At 36.0% G+C, this 22,618-nt stretch overlaps 1 protein-coding gene across 2 annotated transcripts; it reads left to right on the forward strand.

Moving 5' to 3' along the window:
- Positions 1-60: 60 nt before the first annotated feature.
- Positions 61-22,213, forward strand: IKBIP (IKBKB interacting protein). 2 transcript variants are annotated; one of them, XM_012787621.3, is made up of 3 exons: positions 61-587; positions 6,931-7,048; positions 20,967-22,213. In XM_012787621.3, the coding sequence occupies exons 1-3, from the start codon at positions 412-414 to the stop codon at positions 21,720-21,722; spliced, it is 1,050 nt and encodes a 349-aa protein (XP_012643075.1). In that variant the 5' UTR covers positions 61-411; the 3' UTR covers positions 21,723-22,213. The 2 variants fall into 2 exon arrangements, with proteins under 2 accessions (XP_012643075.1, XP_012643074.2); XM_012787620.2 differs by lacking the exon at positions 20,967-22,213 and adding an exon at positions 11,357-14,392.
- Positions 22,214-22,618: the final 405 nt, after the last annotated feature.

Genomic DNA, 22,618 nt, shown 5'->3' on the forward strand with positions numbered 1-22,618 from the left:
GCTACACCATAGGGACGCGCCGCGTTCCTACGAGGGGAGGGCCGGGCGGCGGCGCGCTCGACGTGGCGCGCGCGGCGCGGCCCCGCCCCGCCCCGCCCTGCCAGCGCGGGTCCCGGCGGCCTGCGCGCGCCCGGGAGTTTCAAGTTCCTCGGGTTTGCGGCAGTTTCGCAGAGGAAGCGGGTGGTGGGGTCTCCGCCTGCCGCAACTGGAGGGCGTAGCACACGGGTAGCGGAGAGGCGCCGAGAAGCAGCGAGGATGCCCGGGAGAGGGAAGGCGTCGGTTTCTGGGCGGCGCCAAGTCTGTGAGGGGGCGCGGTCACGGCCGAGGCTGCCCTAGCGCGCCAGGGCGGCCACGTCCCGCTCCCCCCGGTGAGGAGGCCGCCGCGGTGTGTAGTCCTAAGGGTCTGTAGGCATGTCCGAGGTGAAGAGCCGGAAGAAGCCGGGGCCCAAGGGAGCCCCAGCGGAGCCTGAGAAGCGGAGCGAGGGCGGAAAGAGCCCCGAGGCCCGGGGCGGCGGAGGCGGGGGCTGGGCGGACCCCCGGACGGCGCTGAGCCTGCTGTCGCTGGGGACGTGCCTGGGCCTGGCCTGGTAAGTGGACGCGAGGCCGCCCGGCCGTGGTCGGCCTCCTGTGCGACCCGCTCCTGGGGTCCCACCCGGCTCGGCATCCCGCTGACTCCGACCCCCCAAGCTTGCGGCTTCTGTTAGTTTGCTTCGACCCTGAAGGAAGGACACAGCCCAACTTCTTTTTTTATTTTGCTCATTTCTGGTAACTCATTCGTCCTCTGTGTTAGTAGCATGCCCCTGTCACTCAGCCGGAGTTGAGACTAAGGTTTGGAAACGAGTCATCCATTTCCTAAGAGCTGTAGATTTTATGAAGCACCTACTACGTGTCAGGAGCTTCCACGGTGTTATAAACTGTTACTTCCTGTCCACTGTGCGGTTGTCAGGGACAAGTTTGCTCCCCACACATACACACACACCTGCCCCATAAGCGCCTAACGGAAACGTTTGCAACTTTAATCAAAACAGTTCATTATGATTTCAAAGCAACGTTATAATATAGCAAAATTTGGATGATTTCCCCTATTTTGATGTGCATACGTCTTTTTTTAAGTCACAGATTGAACTTTAAAGCTACAAAAGTATAGCGCTTGGATTCACTTAAAACAGTTACAGTTTTTAAACTAAATAGCGATATATTGGTGTCATCGGGGAAAGTGAATATTAGAAATAACTTGACAACTAATTTATTGGCTGGGCGCAGTGGCTCATGCCTGTAACCCTAGCACTTTGGGAGGCTGAGGTGGGAGGATAACTTGAGACCAAGAGTTTGGGACCAGCCTGAGTAACATAGCGAGACCCCACCTCTATAAAAAAAAATATATATATATAGAGAGAGAGAGAGAGAAATTAGCTGGGTATGGTGGTACGCAACCTGTAGTCCTAGCTACTTGGAAGGCTGAGGCAGGAGGCTCACTTGAGCCCGTAAGTTCGAGGTTACAGTGAGCTATTATGATACCACAGCACTCTAGCCTGGGTGACAGAGTGAGACCCTGTCTCAAAAAAAAAAAGAAAAATAACCTCCCCAATCATTTTCTTTAGGAATAACCTATTTATTTTTAATAACAAGACTGTCACTTTAATAGAATTTCCCTCCATTTCCCACCAGCTTATAAAGTATTTAGTAAGAGAGTTGTCAGTCTTCCGGAGTAATAGGATTCTAGAAGAGATCCTTGACATCTACAACATTTCAAAGCTAGTGCTTTTGGAATTATAGTTTACTGGTGACTCATCCCGACTCGTGTATTTTTCCAAGTTAATATTTGTTAATAAAATAATAAAAGATTTGTTATAAGATGAAATGATTATTAAATGCTCTCTCCAAAAATATAGAATTGTTTATTGTACTAATATGGAATATTTTAATTTTCCATAAAAGAATAAGTGTACTGAATTTACTGTTTTAAATAAATTGCTCTTATGCCTTAAAATGCAGGACCTTCTTTAAGTAAATGAAAAACCCTTTTTGTATTGGGGAGTTAGTTACGGTCCTGGGAAAAGCTCTAATAGGAAAATAAATTTTAAGGGAATAAACCTTGAAAAGCAAATGCTTCACCTCAGGAATTTACTGTTAGTGATTTTTGTCTTAAGTGGCTTCAAAGACAAAAACAAGTTACATTAGGAAGATTTAATTTGAGCTATGTCTTTGGAAAATGATACAACAATGGTGAATCAAAAATTATTTTTTAAATGGGCAGATTTTATACTTGTTATTAAAATAGTTGACTCTTTTTTTTGTTTGTTTGTTTGAGACAGAGTCTCACTTTGTTGCCCAGGCTAGAGTGAGTGCAGTGGGGGGTCAGCCTAGCTCACAGCAACCTCAAACTCCTGGGCTCAGGCAATCCTGCTGCCTCAGCCTCCCGAGTAGCTGGGACTACAGGCATGTGCCACCATGCCTGGCTGATTTTTTCTATATATATTAGTTGGCCAATTAATTTCTTTCTATTTATAGTAGAGACAGGGTCTCGCTCTTGGTCAGGCTGGTTTCGAACTCCTGACCTTGAGCAATCTGCCTGCCTTAGCCTCCCAGAGTGCTAGGATTACAGATGTGAGCCACCGCACCCGGCCAAAAATAGTTGACTCTTAGTTGCTCTTGTGAAATCTTTTGCTACAGAAATTGAAGTATATATACTTTGATAGATATTTATAGCAAAATATTTGTGGTAAGTTTGGGAATAATTTGACATGGTGGGACATTTGTAAGCATTTTCCACATAAAAAGCAAATATTTGGCATCTTAGAGTACTTAAAAGTGCACTAGATTTATAATAAAGCCATACTTTAGCATCTAAAAGTCTGCCCATCAAACCTTTAGTAAATGCTTACCACACTGACACTATTCTGGTTGTTAAATTACAACAGTGTGTATGTGTGCCCATGTATATACTCTTAAACTCTGCTTATCCATCTTCTTACTCTGTCAAATTAAGTTGGGAGAAAAAAGTCTGAACTTTTCTGCTGCCCAGAGAGGATTTCAAGGTATCACATTCTAGCAGTATCTTCAGATCTTTCATATTTGGATCCTTGTTTGAAAAGAATATAGAAATAATACATAACAAATTCTAGAATGTGTTACTTGAATGTCTTGTCTCTGTTAAACAAAGTCCTGATATATCATCCCGTATCAGCTTCACAGTAAATATTGGCTCTAATAGTTGCCCCAAGCTATGTGGCTTGAGTGTCAGTGTGTAGGCCTCCTTTTTAAACTGTTGAAGAAAATTTTCAGATAAGAGGATTGAAGATACTCTACTTTTAGAAAGTTAAAAAGTTGTGAAGTTACTAAACAAGACACAAAACCTTTCACATAAGCTTATTTAATTATATAGAAATTTAATCAACTGGAAATTCCATTGTGAAAATTTTAAGTTTCTTCTGGAAATTTCAATAGATTTCTAAATTGCTTTGGTAAAAGTTTTTATAGCATTTGTTATAATTATGTACAAGAAGTTCTTTAAACAAATCATGTCTCCAGATTTTTTCTCTATGACCCAGTATAACTATAAATCATCTATGCTGTAAAATCTTGGCTGACTTCACTTCTAGCTTCTTTCTTTCTTTTCATTAGTAGAATTTTATCTAAAAGATAGGGTTGTACTTTAAATGCCTTACTTTTTAAAAATGGAATATGGTTAGTATTTTCCTGAACATTAGTTATTGTGCTAAAAATAAGGCTGTAGATGGTATAAAACATAGGCTAAATGGGAACTGACCCTAAAGTGGCCTTGGAACTTTCTTTCTTGCAGAAGATCCATAACAATGGCTTCTTTTGATTTATTTGCCTTTTTCATTATTGGATTGAAATAGAACCAGAGGAAATCTTGTATTTATAACTCCTCAATCAGCTGTCTATCACCATCGAAGGATCGTAAAGGAGCTGTGCAGAGGCAGCACGCACTGATCATTACCACAGTGCATTCCAGGGAAAGTTACACCATTCATTACCACAGGGCCCTAAGTCTATATGAAGTTTCTACAGACTGCAGTGGATTATGAAGGAGTCAGGAAGATTCCTTTCATAAGACCTTCATGAAAAGTAGCCTGGGACCCTTTCTCCTATATCTAACACTTTCACAAGGTCTTACCTATGTGATAATTAGAAGAGGCCCCCAAACAGGATAAGAAAGTCCTTTTCCTTTAGTGAGTTATAAGTGGTCTAATCCATCTAATCTATCCCTCATTTGCTATAAACCCAACCTGGGTTATGCTTAGTGTTGAAAGAGGAACAGGCCTGGGGTTTCTATCAAGTGCAAGTAGAAGGGAACTCTGCTTCTTTATACAACCATAGGTATATAGGAGGGATGGAAGAGCAGCTGCACAAAATAGTCCAAGAGAATGGGCCAAGGTACTTAAAGAGAATAGCTAAAGTATTTTGTCCACAGAGCTTTTATAAATTGGAACCTATTTAATATCGTCAACGATGCTGTAAAGTATTATTATCCTCCCTTTACAGATGAGGAAACAACAACAAAGATAAGTTACTTAACTTGCCCAAGGTGCTTATACAGCTAGTAAATGACAGAGCCCAGGTAGTCCAACTACCCACTTAAATAGAATGATATGTTCCCTCCCTTTGATACTAATCCCAAAAAGAAGGCCAAGATTCTAAATACAGAAACCCCTAGTCCTTTTCTTATAGTCCTTTTCTTCCTTCTACTAGAAGCCGTACCCCTTAGCAGACCCTTTTTTGTCTTTTACCCTCATCTAAAGAGGAATACTGGGAACTGCTCCTGTTAGAATATGCCTCTGACTCATAAAAAGGAAATACACCTCATGCACTAATATGGACGCATATTCCTTAGTGTTAAATGAATTAATATTTATCAAGCACTTAGAATAATGTCTGGCACATATGAATGAAAAATAAAATGTATTTTAACTCTTCACCACAATACAGACCATTTCATATTTTTATCACTAGTGCTGCCAATTTTATGCTTATTTTTTCTATATGCACTATTCATATGTAGGAAAGGTGAATCTTTTATTTTTTTTATTTTAGTAAGAGTCTAAACAAAAAGAATCAGAGATGATATTTCCACTTATATGACATAATTTTCTTCAAGCTTTTGTGTAATGCTTGCATTTGGAGTGATAGGCAACATTAAATATATTTAATAAAATTAAAAATCCTGTAATGTGTTTTTTATAATGGATCAACTTTCACACAGAAGTCTCTTATAATAACAATGTCATTCAGAATAAACTTGCTGATCTAGAGTATAAATTCATGATGTAACACTATGGAGTAATGGATGATAAAACTAGTCCCTGAAATTAACTCTTTTTTTAGGCTGCTTTCTCTATTTGGTCTCTATCTGCTAGTCTCAGATATGCCTATACTCTGAAAAAAAAAAATCTTAGAAGCCAAAAATGAAAAAAGAATTATGTTTACCCATCCATCTTTGAAAATTAGGATAATAGTGTTTCCTAATAACCAGAAGTTTTAAAAGTTCCTATTAGCACACAGGAGAAAAGTCAATCTGGACTAATTGGAATTATAATTATCTCATATGATAGACATTAACCAGCATCATGAAACTAATATTTCATCTGACATTGTAAATATTTGATTAAAAAGCAAAAAATCTATTTTAGCTTTGGACAATTTTTCAGCAACAGTCTAATGATGCCATTTATGAATTCAAAACATCACTTTTGCAAACGTGCACAAAGGTCAGATAGCTGCACTTAGAAAAGTCCTTCAACCCTCCATTAAGTTTGGGATCTTTAGATATTTGTCTTTCTGTGGAAATGAATTTTACAAAACATGGTCAATTAATGGTTCCCAATTGGTTGTATACTCAGATTACCTGGGAACCTGTTACAATTTCCAATATCCAAGCCACATCCCAGACCATGTAAGTCAGAATCTTTGTGGGTGGGACCCAGGCATAGATTTTGTTAAAACTGGGAGGTGATTATAATATGCAGTGAAACTTTTGAACTACTGGTCTAGGTACTGTGATTCAGGCAGGCACTTGTCATGGTTCTGCTCCACTGGGCTTTTTGATGATTCAGTATACAAAGAATTTCAACTGCTGTTTTTTTCTGAGCCTGAAGAATTGAGTTAAAGTAGATATACAAAATGGTATTAGATCCAAGGCATTTCTCTTGTACTTAGTCATTAAAATCCTGTATAAACAGATGTTGATTTATTGTTTTAAAGATTGGGGCAGCTTTTTTGTACTTGTACTCTTCACTGTTTACCAGATGAAGAATAAACTCCAATTTTAGAATGACATCTAAAGTATACTTATATAGTCGTATTGTTGAGTATAACCAATTGAGTTTATACACCTTGCATTGCATGTGTATTGTTGTCACTTTGACGGTGGCTCTCTTGTTTTCATATTTTTTTTTATAATCCTGCTGTTATTTTGCAACTTCTAGTCACTATCATCTCTCTCTTCCTCCCACCCCATTGCTTTTCATTAGTCTACTCTTCTACATTTTAGTTTCAAAATACTTTTAAAGGTAACTCCTATTTCTCCTATATTTCAACATAAAAACACTTTTATTACCCAAATAATGGCCTTCAGAAAAATAGTAGAGATCTCATTTTAAATTAAATTGTTCACCACGTCTTCCTCTAAAATATTTCCTGTGCAAACATCTATCACAGATATAACACTGTCTCACTGGGCTGTGAACTGTGGACAAGGGGAGTGTTTTACTCATCTTTGCATGAACTAAACTGATACCTACCACATTGTAGACTACCTGAATGTTTGTTGAAGCAAACTAACAAAAGCTGCAGCTATCTGTACCCGAACCTATGTTGTTGTTACCAGAAGTGGGTTAATACTCCTCTGAATTTCAGGTTTTAATGACTATGAATTAGGCATTAGTGATTTTCTTTTTTCTTTTCCAGGTTTGTATTTCAGCAGTCAGAAAAGTTTGCAAAGGTGGAAAACCAATACCAGTTACTGAAAATAAAAACCAATGAGTTCCAAGGTCTTCAAAGTAAAATCACTTTAATTTCAGAAAAGGTAATCATTAATTGATTTATCTGGGGAGATTTTTCCATTTTATTTCCCTACTATCATTCCTCTATCCCAGCTCAGAACGTCTTTCTTCCTGCCTCTTAGACCATTATATTTTAACTCTCACTGGTCTTCCTACCTCTTGACATTCTCCTTCTAATCCAGTTTAGACTCAGATTGCATTTTGAATGATATGCAAATCATTAATGATCATTAGGCCATCTAAAGATTTTTTTTTATGCTTGTATAACAGTTTCTATTGTTGAAAAAGGTGAGTATGTTCATATGGGCATGATATTAATTTTCTACTTAAGTATCAGGTATCTAGAATATTGAAAATATGATTGATCTTTAGATATAAGATTAGAATATAAACAGCACTTATTGGGAAAAGATCAATTTTTTCCTTTCCACTTTTTTTTTGTTGTTGTTGAGACAAAGTCTCACTATATTGCCCGGGCTAGAGTGCTATGGCATCAGCCTAGCTCACAGCAACATCAACTCTTTGGCTCAAGCGATCCTTCTGCCTCGGCCTTCCAAGTAGCTGGAACTACAGGCATGCACCACCATGCCCGGCTAATTTTTTCTATATATTTTTAGTTGGCCAATTAATTTCTTTCTATTTTTAGTAGAGACAGGGTCTCGCTCTTGCTCAGGCTGGTCTCAAACTGCTGACCTTGAGCGATCCTCATACCTCGGCCTCCCAGAGTGCTAGGATTACAGGTGTGAGCCCACGCCCAGCCTCCTTTCCATTTTTTAAGGATATATGTATATGCATGTAAGAATGACTAGCCTAAGAGTAAGGTACTAATCCTATAACCACATAAGAGTTCTAATGAAAATTAAAATAACACCATGTCTGTGTTGCTTTTCTTCAAGTTGCTAATGCTGATTTCAACCAGATTCGTTATTACTGTGATTCTTAGAAATGTGAAACAAACATTTTTGTAACTCTCACACAGCTCAGGAGAGGGTCAGCTGTGATCACTAAGGCGGCATGTGGGCCTTGTCTAATTACTAAGGACCAAGTTATCATTGGGAAATATGCCTTATTTGTTCATTTATTCATTCACTGAACTGTTAATCATGTCATAAGGTAGACAAGGATTTGTGCTTGGCACCAGGGTGGGCAAGGATGTTATAAAAATAGAGATGAAAAGGAGGGTCTAAGTCCCTGCAGTTTCATGCACAGGATGAGCATATAATCCCCCAGAAAAGAAAAGCCATGGATGAAAATTAGTGTCCCTCACACATGCCAGGGGACTCCATGGAGGGTGAGTTTAGGGGCTTCAGGGAAGGCAATACAAAGGAGTTGGTATTTTGACATAGGACTCAAGTTGGAATCTGGTTGTAGTTTTTGGGGATGCTCTAACATACTGATAGAAAAAATTCCAGGAGCTCAAAACATCATATGTTCCATTAAAAGCTATTGAAAAACAAATTTAGAACAAAGTTAGATTTCCTTTTTAAATGAAAAATTTTCTTGGCAATTAAAATGCTTTTGAAGCAAATTTTAAAATATTATCATAGAATCCAGAAATATTCAATCGTTGCATAGCTCTTTCTCTCCTAGTTTGCCCTGAGAATAATTTAATAAGCACGGCCTTTCACAATACTGGAAGGATTGGAGGTAAGAGGGTAGGAGGCAAAAATAGCTAGATGTGGGCTCTCATCACAACTGTGTGACCTTGGGCAAATCACTTTAACTTCTCTTAGCCTCTGTTTCTTCATTTATTAAATGAGAAATAAGATTTTTTTTTTTTTTCTTTTCTTTTTTTTTTTGGTCACATTGAGACATCCTGAGAGAAATAAGATTTTTGTAAGGATCAGATAAGATGTAAGTCCTTAAGGTTGTCAACAGGTACTTAGAAACTGTGACTTGAGTGGAATGACACACAAGTCCTTGAACAACATCATTTCGATCAATGTCCTTTCGTTATAACGTTGATGCAAAAAATATTGGTTTTATTATTTGTCATTTACCATAAAGTTGTAGTTTCCAAGAACCTATCAATGATGTTATGTAACAATTTAGTATATATACAAATTCTTTGCAAATGTTCAAGCACTGATAAATTCAAGGTATTAGGTCTTTTTTAAGAAAATGAAAAGCTATTAGAATATATTGGTGGACCACAAATGCTAGTTACTGTGGTATAATAGTCACCAAATATTTTCAGAATAAATCTTGAGGTTTATTATCCTACAAAGTTGATCTTGTACTACCTGGAGTGAACTGTCTTCAGATTACAGGAATGCTCTGGTGAACAGCCTAAACAAGAAACTACCTTAGGTGAAGATAAGTTTGCCTCTTCAAAATACTGCTAGTCAACAAAGTGACTATAATCAATAATAAGTTAGAGTATACTTTAAAATAACTAAAAGAGTGGAATTGAAATGTTCCTAACACAAGGAAATGATAAATGCCTGAGGTGATGGATACCCCAATTACCCTGATTTGATTAATTCACATTGTATACCTGTGTCTTCATTGGGGTGGGCCCAGAAGACTTAAAGCCATTCTTTTTCCTAAACATCAACAAATGAATTCTTTGTACTCTGAAATGTAGTGGGCTACAAAAAGACAAAAGACGTGGTCTCTTACCTGAGGAATTGAGAAGCTTTCACATCTTCATCACCTGGCTAATTCATCAGACTGTTAATAAGTCAGATTTCAGAGTCATTTCTAAGCCTTTCCTCATTTTCCTCCTGACTTCCTATCTCTCCCTAAGCATCTACTGCCCCCTGTACTAATTGTGTCATGATACTAATCATAATCTATTTGTGATTTTGTTTGTTGTTAGTCTCCTTTATTCCTCATTAAAGCAAACACTGCATTTTTTATCTCTGTTTCCCTGGTACCTAGTAATGGAACTAGTTCACAGTGGACACTCAATAGATCTTATTGGGACTCTAGCATATATGTTGTAGAAGATCCAAAACACTATCTCCAAAGGGAGGGGGTGGGAGAAAAAAAGATGAAAGAGAAAAAGCAAAACACTATCTCCCCTGGGAAATCAGGAACTATGTTATATTTATATTTTATATCCAGTGTCTAACACAGGGTAAACACTCAAAATTTTTGAATTAAAGTGCCAAATATGTGGCAAATACATAATACAGTAGGTGCTACAGGAATTCAGGCTGCCAGAGCTAGGGCTATGGAAGATGCTGTGCTGAGGAGCTGAGATCTGGTCAGAGCATTGAAGTGAGGACAGAACTAAGTAAAGAGGAGAGAATAGCATAGGGAGAGGTTATAGAATTTGGAACTTTATCCTAAAAGTATTAGGAAACATCAAAGATTTTTTAACAGTATACCATGATATGCATAACAGGTTTTAAAAGTTTAATCTGGTAGTAGTGTATAGGATGATTCAGAGAGGAAGTGACTAGAAGCAGATATTAGATAATATTCCTAGAACACTTTCCTTGATTTTTGAAGTCTGGCTTGGGTCTCCACCCAAGTGCTTCCATAGCTTTTCCCCGGTCATAGTACATACAAATTTGTATTTCTCCCCAGTTAAAATAAGCAGTTGAAGGGCCGAATTGTGGCTAGTTCAGCATTATATCTTCAACACAACACTACAAACATTTGATAAATTAATGATCATTTCTAGATCTTCCTGTAGCCTCTAGAGCTATTTTCTGTATTTGAGTGTAGACTAAAAGAGGTCCATGACACAGCCTTTCTATATATCAGATACATATTAGGTATCCGGGGCCTACCATAATTTACAGATATTCAGAACACTTAGAACACTTTACTGTTTGATTTGATTTATCATGATAAACTGAAGGGGAGATTTTATTCATTTTTGCCTTTATATCTGTAAGATCTGATTCTACTACTTTCTCTGCAAGAAGTTCGTCAAAAAATTTTTTTCAGGCAGAAACTCTTTCAGAATCATAGGATTTAAGAAAGATAACAAATTTTATACTAAATTGTAGTTTCTAAAAAGCCAAATAACCATAAAAATGACATCTAACTTACTTTCCCTTGGAGTAAAAAAGAAAATTGCGATAGACTTCAAGCTTCTTTAACATAATTTTTCTCTCAAATATGCCTCCATAAAAATGCTCAAATATCTAGGATTATATGTTCAGGTGTATACTTTTCTGACATAGGGCTAATCTGTTAATTTGTGAAAACTACTATTACAGTAATAAATGTTTTTGTCAGTATGATTCTGATATACTTGGATATTTTAGACATCTTCAGAATTTGGCATGTTATGCTCCTGATTATTAAAGTGTGTTTCTCTAATACAAAAATTATTAAGTAGCCTTGGGAATTGTTTTGTGTTATAAATGCAGCTTGAGTCTACTGAAAGTATCCTGCAGGAAGCTACATCATCCATGTCTTTGATGACCCAGTTTGAGCAGGAAGTATCCAGCCTCCAAAGTGTCATTCAAGACATTCAAAATAGTGAAGAGATGCTCACTCAAAAGATGCAAAACCTTAATGAGAAATTCCGGAATATTACAGATTTCTGGAAGAGAAGCCTAGAAGAAATGAATGTTAATACAGACATTTTCAAATCAGAAGCAAAACATATACATTCTCAAGTTACTGTACAAATTAATTCAGCTGAGCAAGGAATAAAATTACTCACTGAGCGGCTAAAAGATTTGGAAGATAGCACACTAAGAAATATTAGAACAGTAAAAAGACAAGAAGAAGAAGATCTCCTGCGAGTAGAGGAGCAGCTTGGATCTGATACAAAAACAGTTGAAAAGTTAGAAGAGGAACAGCATGCTCTCTTTGCCAGAGACGAAGATCTGACTAATAAACTTTCCAATTATGAGCCCAAAGTTGAAGAATGCAAGACACATTTACCAACAATTGAAAGTGCTATTCACTCTGTTCTCAAAGTCTCTCAGGATCTGATAGGAACAGAAAAGAAAATGGAAGACTTGACTATGCAGATGTTTAATATGGAAGATGATATGCTGAGAGCAGTGTCTGAAATAATGGAGATGCAGAAGATCCTTGAAGGAATTCAATATGATAATAGCATATTAAAGATGCAAAATGAACTGGATGTTCTCAAAGGAAAAGTTCATGATTTTATAGAATATTCAAGTATAAGAGAAAAGGGAACTTTAGAAGAATATAATCTAGAAAATAAAGGAATTGATGGTGATTTTTAAATTCACTACATTTACTCTGATGAATCATATTATACATAAATTGATTAGTTCCATGGTTTTGAATTACTTTGTTTTCATATGCCTCACTTTATCCTACATTATTAGGAAATAAATGAGATGTCCACACAAATGGATTACCCATATAATCAAAGCTTTTTTTGTTTTTGTTTTTATTTTTTTTTGAGACAAAGTCTCACTCTGTTGCCCGGGGCTAGAGTGCCATGGCCTCAGCCTAGCTCACAGCAACTTCAAACTCCTAGGCTCAAGCAATCCTTGTGCCTCAGCCTCCCGAGTAGCTGGGACTACAGGCATGCGCCACCATGCCTGGCTAATTTTTTCTATATATATTTTAGTTGGCCAATTAATTTCTTTCTATTTATAATAGAGACAGGGTCTCGCTCTTGCTCAGGCTAGTCTCAAACTCCTGACCTTGAGCGATCCACCTGCCTCAGCCTCCCAGAGTGCTAGGATTACAGGTGTGAGCCACCATGCCCTACCTAATCAAAGCTTTTTAAACACTAAAACTTATTCCATTTTAACCATTCTAAATAGATACAGTTCTAAAACATATATTTCTCTATTTTTAAAGCAAGATACTTAATATTTTTAAATGTTTTTCTAATAATTCATGGACATCATTATGAAAGTCGCCTATTATGTTGGACCCCAATATATTTATGTCTCTAGGAACTAATCAAGAGTGTTTACCACTTCACTAAATGACCCCAGTTTGCTGTTTTGCAAACCTTTGTTTCTTATACCTTTTCTTCTGCCACCTGATCTTACTGTCAGGTTGGTTGGTAATGTCCCTGGCTCAGCCATTTTTTCACTTTTCTTTGTAATTCACTGCAGGTTAAGAATCCAGACAACCAAGTTCATAGGAATTTTGTCTAAAATAAAAGATAATATGCATAAGGGAGAGCCTAGGGCCTTTGCTATGAATTAATATGCACTTTCTGAAAGCTATGAAGCCTGGGAAATGTTTTACTTTTTGTTAAGGTTCTGAACTGTGTTTTAAAATACAAGTAAATATATTCTAATTTAAGACCTTTCCTAAGAATTATGTATGTATGCTTTGAAATATGAACGTTTGGAATATCTTTGTTTATCTGGGCTTTTTGTTTTTTAGATTCTGTGTTTACACTCTTGAGTTTGCTAGATATATAATCTCTAGATAAATTAGTCTACTTAGAATAAAAATGCACCAATAAACCTGTGGCCTATTTTAAGGAGGAAAAAGTAGCATGATGATACTAATAATTATGTTAAAAGCATATCATTTTAAAGGTTTCTTAAACTACTAAACTAAATTTGATTTACATATTGATTTCATTTTATTCAAAATAATATAATATTGTCAACTGCATATGGAAGTTCTTTTCTTACTTGCCAATAACCATCCCAGTTTTACAATTCAATTTCAGTGGAATTAAACACAAAGAACTTGAAAGCAGTCAGTTACAAAAGACAGTTGTTGTCAGGTAGTTTCATTATGTAGATTTGCAAGTTTTTGGAGAAATCCCATTAGAGTTTGGAGTGCTTATGGTAGACAGCCACAGTTATAAAAATAAGTTTGAAGAGTGCTACTATTAAGGCACAGCATTAATTTTTGCTATTTTGACAGTAAATTTCTTGGCTTCCAAATGTGTAAGTTCTTATCTTTGTGCACTGACAGAAATCTGTTTGTTTACTTTTATTTTAATGCTAGTAAAATAGATTATAAAGTTAGTTGGAACTTTGTTGTTTCAACCTTCATCCTGTCAGGACAGATGTGATCTCGTGTACTCTTCACTTTTAAATAATTTTTTTTTGCTGATGATCAGATTTAATACAACTTTGTCATAGACTTATGTATATCATGATAATGGTTACTGAGAGTAAATGGAAACAAGGTGGCCACTGTGCTCTGTAATGATACAAAGGAAACAAAAATTGAGCTTCTACAAATACTACATGAGAAAACTATTGAAGTATAGTATACATATGTGTGTGTGTGTATATATATATACTCTATATATTCCTTTACTAATGTTTTTCTATTAAAAATCATCATTAGATTTAGATATACTTAATTTGTCTTCCTCTGTTTCTTCCATTCTTTTATTTAACACAGATGATTAAAATTTCAACAACTTCCCTGCAAATTAAATATTAAATTACATTGTTAGTCTTTTCTTCATGGAAAATTATCAATATTTATACCTTTGTAATTGATAATAAATTTTATATAAATTAATTTCTTATAGAGAGTACTGGATCCACTTTTTAAAAAAAATCTTAAGTCAGTTTTATGAAATAAACATCTAATTATTTTTAAACTTTTGGATATAAAGTTTAAAATATATTTATAGTAATATTTCCTTGAATTTTACCTAATGATTAGAAGCTGTTGACTAAGTGTACTATAAAATTTTATAATGAAAAATATAGATTTATTAGCCTTTATGGCTTCAAAGAAAATTAAATCTGTAAGATATAAAACTAATAGTATTATTTTTTAATCTCAAACTAACTGTAGACCTTTATATTACTCTATAATCTTGATCAAAGTTTGATATGTCTTATAATAATGCTGTAAATTCACCAGACTTGCCCCCCCAAAAAATCTCATTTCTCTATATATTTCTCTCATATTTGCACAGTTGACAAAAACTGCAAATTCTTCCAGCATCTGTTCATTTCAGTTCAGCAACACACTATTAATTTAATACAAATTACAATGCTTTATCATAGCTTTAGGCAGCAGGGGAGGAGAGAACTTATATTTTGGCATCTATTTTGTACCAAATATTTCTAGGATATTTTCATTCATCATCATCATCTTAACAGCTCCATGTATTGACTACCTACTTTGTGCCAGTGTTTATGGAAGGCGTTTTACATGTATTGGCACTAATCCTCACAACAGCTTTGCTGTTAGACCCATTTTACAAATAAGGAAATCAAGACTTAGCAAGATTAGGAACCTTGCAGTCACACTCCTGGATCTGTCCAACTCCAGAGGCTGAGGACCTCCCACCAAACATTGCAACCTGCTGCTGTTCAACCAAGGGAGAAAGAAAAAAAAATCATAAGAAATATGCTGTCAGTAGAATTATCTTGAGAATTCAAAAAGCAATAATTCAGCCAAATGTGTTCTTTACCATCTTGCCATGAAACTAGACTGTGAGTCCCTCAAAAACTGTAGCTGTGCTCTAAAATTGTTTGGGTCTTTAGCATGAGACGGCATCAAAAATGTTGGGGAAGAATGGAAAAGTAGGGGTGAAGAACCCTAGGCTGGGATCTTGTAATCTAGGTTTCGACACTGTTTTCTTGGGTGCTATATTTTGTTGCTTGGTTTTCAAATAGTGAGATAAGAGAATTTTACCTTATTAATCTGTAAGATCCCTTCTGGCTTTAAGTGGTTTTAAATTAGATCAATAAAATTTCCAGGCCCATTAGTAGAATTCAAAGATACTTTAGCAAAGTTTTTGGAAAGCAGATTGGACCTAAAAATCATTTTCTTGAACCATGTTGCTGTGCTTATAGATCCAGGCAATATTTAACATTACAAGATTGCATCTAACTTAGTACCTTGCTTTTATGATAGAAATGTGGTAAATATTCAGATCACTCAAGTAATCTTTTGATCTACTGATAGATTCTCTAACTCTTCTATCCACCCTAGGCAAATAGCTTAAACAAACCTTAAGTAATTTTTTTAAATAATTCAATATAATAATTTATAGACTATTACCAACCATATTGAGTTTGTGTTTTAGTAAAGATCAACAGAAACTCATGATAAGTTGCTTTTATAAAATACCAAGTGAAACAAAGAGGTTTACTAGCAACTTCTTCCTAATCATTCTGATCCTTCTAAGAATAAGCTAAGCTCTTTCTGCAGTGTCTTAATTATGTAATACTATTAAGCTACATTTACTCTACCAGAGTAGATACATTAATAAATGATAACTAATAATGAAATAGATGAAAGTAAGCCATCTACTCCTTTCCCCTTTGGGAGACTCTGTTTCAGCAAATACACTATGTTGCAAAACTTTCTCCTTAAAAATAAAAGGTGATTTTGCAATCACTACTTGATTTCCTTCCTCTTTGTGGCTACTCCTTCTGTCATACCCACAGTTATATTTCACAAGCTAACTCTCTACCAAAAACACATTTGGGGCCACCTCCTCCAACAATAATTAATTAAGTATAAAGCTATTGAGGAGAAAAATCCTAAAACATATTTTGACTAGCCTCAGCAAGAGTGAGACCCCGTCTCTACTAAAAATAGTAAAAATTAGCTAGGTGTGGTGGCACACATCTGTAGTCCCAGCTACTTGGGGGCTGAGACAAGAGGATTGCTTGAGCCCAGGACTTTGAGGTTGCTGTGAGCTAGGCTGATGCCACAACACTGTAGCATGGGGAACCAAGTAAGACTCTGTCTCAGAAAAAATAAATAAAATATATTTTAAAATCAAACATATATGATGGTGTGAGGAGGGTGAGTTGCTACCTTGAATTAACTGTTCTACTGCCCCATTTCAGCAGTTCGTTGTAAGTTCTTTTGCAACTGCTCCTTTTTAATGCTGCTATCAAAATAATATTGTGAAGATATTACATGTTTATTTGCATTGAATAATACTAAATTTATGCTAACCAAAATAATATTAAAAGGTTAATATGAGCTGAGTAAGCCTGATACAATTAAGAAAATTTGTTAAAATACGTGAGAAATACAAAACTATTAAAAAAAAAACTTGAAGTCTTTAAACTGCACATTTTATTTTGTAAAAATGTTTTGCAATATGCGTATTTACTTCTTTTATTTTTATCTGTTCTAGAGACAGGGTCTCTCTGTGCTGCCCAGGCTGGAGTGCACTGGCTATCCACAAGCATGATTATAGTATACTACAGCATGGAACTCCTGGATGCAAGTAATACTCCAGTCTCAGCCTTCTGAGTAGCTGTGACTACAGGCATGCACAAATGCACCCAGCCATATTTATTTTCTTATTCCTTCTTTGCTGAGTTTTAAATAATTCATTCATTCATTGATATTCTTTTTCCCAAACTAAACTATAAACTCCCTGAAAGCAGAGACTGTTCTTGATCATACCAGCACATACTATATACACAGTACAGTAAATGTTGAATCAAACTGGTTCTGATGGTTTATAGAACACTATAGACAATTTCCTTCTTTGAAACATAGTGCTTCCCTAGAAAATGTTGAGAAATAGACTAAGAGACGTGAGAAGTTTCAGGGGTTTTGCAGGTCTTTGCTTCAAAGGAATCTGTGAACTAACATGTCCACAGATTCCTTTGAGGCAAAGACCTGCAAAACCCCTGAAACTTCTCGTGCCTATTAAACTTCTCATGTCTCTTAGCCTATTTCCCAACAAGAAAACAAGCTGGAAATTAAATGTGTGAAAGTCAAATGATTTGAGTTGCACATTATAAATGGGATTTTTCCCAGAGTAATCACTGTATCTCTGTATTTGTGCACAAGCATTGACAATGTATTTCCAGCTATTTTATATTCGTTTCTTAATTTATTTTTCTTCGTGGTTGGGCACACAGTCCATAGGCTTACGTTAATCTTCTGGTTGAAGCTAAATAGTCTTACCTGGAAACTCCCATCTTGTTTTAATTTTCAACTTTGTATTGTTTATGAGATCCACCCATCTTATTACTATGATCAGTTTAACTTTTCCTCTCCCTCTTCATTTTATTAACTAATGACACAATGCAATAAAATTTCAAACTTTTAAGATAGAATGAAATATTCAACTTCCCCAACACTACTATATAGGTATCCACACCCACACCCACAACCATCACCACAAACAATAACAAAAATAACAATTTGAGGCCAGGCGCAGTGGCTCATGCCTATAATCCTAGCACTCTGGAAGGCTGAGGCAGGCGGATCGTTTGAGCTCAGGAGTTCAAGACCAGCCTGAGCAAGAGCAAGACCCCGTCTCTACTAAAAATTGAAAGAAATTAGTTGCACAACTAAAAATATATAGAAAAAATTAGTCAGGCATGGTGGTGCATACTTGTAGTCCTAGCTACTTGGAAGGCTGAGGCAGAAGGATTGCTTAAGCCCAGGAGTTTGAGGTTGCTGTGAGCTAGGCTGACGCGATGGCACTCTAACCGGGGCAACAGAGTGAGACTGTCTCAAAAACAAAACAAAACCAAATTGAAATGTTGCAAGAAAGTTGGGTGGCTCAAAATGTTCATCAGCTACTGTGTTCAAGTTAAACTAAGACATAAATTTAGAGATATCAGTATGCATTGTATAGTGGGGAAGAAGGATAGCTTTGAAATATACAAAACATGAAAACCACCTGTATTTGGAATCATAGAATTTTAGAACCTTGGAAATAATTCTTTTTTTACATACCTATCTACTCTACTAAACATAGTTGAGACCACCACTCAAGTTATACTCATCTTTATGCCCCTCACACTTGGCATATCTAACAACATACTAGAAATTTGAGAGTTAGGTGAATTATTCAAGTTTTCGCAGATAGTTAGATACCACAGAAAATTATTCATAAAAGTAATACTCCAATAAAACATAGATATTGATCCCTTCATTCTAGCACTTGTTATTGCCTTAGACCCCAAATAGCCAAAAGCAATCTTAAACAAAAAGAGCAAAGCTAGAGGCTTCAAACCACCTGATCTCAAAATATACTACAGAGCCATAGTAATCAAAACAGCCTGATACTGGCATTTAAAAAGACATGCAGACCAGGGGAACAGAAAGAGAGACCAGAAATAAATCCATGTGTATAGGTTCAAATGATTTTCAGCAAAAGTGCCAAGAACACAATGAGGAAAGGACAGTCTGTTTAATAAATGGTGTTGGAAAAACTGGATATCCACATGCAAAAGAATGAAATTGGACTCTTATCTCACACCACTTCCAAAAGTCAACTAAAAATGAATTAACGACTTAAATGTAAGATCGTAAACTGTAAAAACTTCTGGGAGACAACATGAGGAAAAAGCTTCAAGACAGTCTTGGCAAAGACTTTTTGGATATAACCCCAAAAGCATAAGAATCAGAAACAAAAATAGACAAATAGGACCGCATCAAACTAAAAACCTTCTGCACAGCAAAGGAAACAATCAATAGAGTGAAGAGAGAACTTAAAGAATGGAAGAAAATATTTGCAAACCATACATCTGATAAGGCCTTAAAATCCAAAATATATAAGAAAATCAAACAACTCAGTAGCAAGAAAGCAACCTGATTAAACAATAGGCAATGGGCCTGAATAGATGTTTCTCAAAAGAAGACATACAAATAAATGGCCAGCAGGTATATGAAAAAATGCTCAACATCACTAATCAGGGAAATGAAAAATTTAAACCATAACCAGATACCACCTTACACCATTTAGAATGTCTATTATCAAAAAAAACCCAAAAGATAACAAATATTGATGAGGATGTGGAGAAAAGGGAACCCTTGCATACTGTTGGTGGGAATGTAAATTTGTACAGCCATTATGGAAGACAGGAGGTTCCTCAGAAACTTAAAAATACCATATGATATGGCAATCCGACTTCTGGGTATATATACAAAAGAGATGAAATCAATATATCAAAGAGTTACCTGCACTCCCATGTTCATTGCAGCATTATTTCCAGTAGCCAAGATATATAGAACCAGCATAAGTGTCCATCAAGAGATAAAGAAAAGAAAATGTTTACATACACACACATGCACACACAATGGAATTCTATTCAGCCTTAAAAAGAAGGAAACACTGTTATTTGTGACTATGTGGATGAACCTAGAGGATATTATGCTAAATGAAATAAGCCAGGCATAGAAAGACAAACACTTCATGATCTCACTTATATGTGGAATCTGAAATAAAAAAGTCAAACTAATAGAAGCAGAGAGTGGAATGGACACCAGGGGCTGGAGGGGGCAGGATGCAGGATAGGGAGATGCTAGTCAAAGAGTACAATGTTTCCATTAGAATGAATAAATTCTGGAGATCTATTGTATAGTACAGCAACTATAGTTAATAATAATGCATGCTTTGAAATTGCTAAGAGAGTAAATATGAAATTTTCTCACTGCAAAAAAAAAATTAGGTGATGGATATTAGCTTGATTTAATCATTTTACAATGTATACACATCAAAACATCACACTGTACACCATGTGTACATAAATATATATAATTTTTATTTGTCAATTATACCTCAATAAAGCTGAAAAACATTATGCAGGTACAATGCACACTATCCAGGTGGATGCCCTGATAACTTTTTACAAAAACTGTACAAAAGCAATTAATGCCACCAAAATGTTTGTACGCCCTTAATATTCTGAAATTTTTTTAAAAAAACTAGAAAGCAGGAAATAAAAAGAAGTTACGCTGCCTTGTCTCACCCCCCAAATTTATCAAAGTTCATCTATAGGAGACTTCCTCGTCCCTTCTCCAGGTACTGAAAAAAACACATCACTGTCTCATTTAGCTCATTTTGTTACTGTACAGAAGACCACTTGTACAAAAATTATATCTGAAAAAATGTAATTTCCAGTAGTATTTTATGAAATTTCTTCAATGTTTTCCTTATTCATTACTAATATACTCAAATTGTTCTAAAGGCTTTTACTTTTAAAGCCATCTTTTACCGTATACTTTCCAAAAATGCAGTAAAGTTTTAGTTTAAAAAACCATAAAATTTAAGTTGAATTTTACATGTTAAGCTTTCAATAAAATTAATCATTGTGATATATTTTCTTATAGTGTCAGAAATCTGAAGCTGTCATGGAACAATTGAAGTCTTTTCAAATAATTGCTCATCTAAAGCATCTACAGGAAGAAATTTATGAGGTAAAAACTTGGTCCAACAGGATAACTGAAAAACAGGATATATTGAACAACAACTTGGCAACTCTTTCTCAAGACATTATAAAAGTAGACCAAAGTACAACTTCCTTGGCAAAAGATGTTGGTCTCAAGATCACAACTGTAAAAACAGATATACGACGTATTTCGGGTTTAATAACTGATGTAACATCACTGACAGAATCTGTACAAGAACTAGAAAATAAAATAGAAAAAGTAGAAGAAAATACAGTAAAAAACATAGGTGATCTTCTTTCAAGCAGCATTGACCGAACAGCAATGCTCCGAAAAACAGCATCTGAAAATTCACAAAGAATTAACTCTGTTAAGAAGACACTAACTGAGCTTAAGAATGATTTTGACAAGCACACAGATAGATTTTTAAGCTTAGAAGGTGACAGAGCAAAAGTTCTGAAGACAGTGGCTTTTGCAAATGATCTAAAACCAAAGGTGTATAACCTGAAGAAGGACTTTTCCCGTTTAGAACCATTGGTAAATGACTTAACACTACGCATTGGGAGATTAGTTACCGATTTACTACAAAGAGAGAAAGAAATTACTGTCCTAAATGAGAAAATATCTAATTTAACAATAGTCCAAGCTGAGATTAAGGATATTAAAGATGAAATAACACATATTTCAGATATGGATTAGTTTGATATTGTTTAGACTGGGGTAAATTTTTTTTTTTAAATAGGACCACTTATGTTATAAAAAGACTGGTAAATCAGAAATAATGACATTTTGGAGTAAATTTTGTATTTGATTCTATTTTGTACAGTAAATATATATATATATTATATATATATATTAGATAGTCTCACTCTGTCACCCCAGGTACAGTGTAGTGATGTCATCATAGTTCACTGCAACCTCAAACTCCTGGACTCAAGAGATCCTCCCATCTCAGCCTCCCGAGTACCTGCGACTACATGCCCGGCTAATTTTTCAATTCTTAGTAAAGATAGGGTCTCGCTCTTGCTTAGACTGGCCTCCAACTCCTGAGCTCAAGCAGTCTTCCCACCTTGGCCTCCCAGAGTGCTAGGATTACAGGTGTGAGCTACCACACCTAGCCAAAATAAAATTTTTAAACAGCTCAAATACTTGATTTTCCAAAATAAATATGCTAAAACCTATACTTGCAACTTTATATAGCAAGAACTTTATCCACCCCCCACCCCCCAATATACATACACATGCTCTTACACACATGCACTCACACAAGTGGGGAGAAGCAGAATCTGCCAGTCTAGCACTGGGAAATCTAGATGGGTCAGGATCTGAATCTCTGCTTGCCCTCACTGGCCACCAGAGAGCATAGTATGTATGGCTGGGGTCCTAACAAAAGAATTGCTCCTCAGAGGGCAGGGCTATAGCTAGAGGAGGAGAAACTAGAACAGTCACAGTCAGTGAGCTGTAGGGGAAAAAATCAGGTAAGCCTTTCTGGGTCTTTCGTGGCTTTAGGAAACAGAGAAAGGAACAGTAGTGTCTTAGTCTGTTTGGACTGCTGTATGACAAAAGACCAAAAACTTTTGGTAGCCTATAAACAA

The sequence above is a fragment of the Microcebus murinus genome, chromosome 10, assembly GCF_040939455.1.
Source record: "Microcebus murinus isolate Inina chromosome 10, M.murinus_Inina_mat1.0, whole genome shotgun sequence".
Lineage (NCBI taxonomy): Eukaryota > Metazoa > Chordata > Mammalia > Primates > Cheirogaleidae > Microcebus > Microcebus murinus.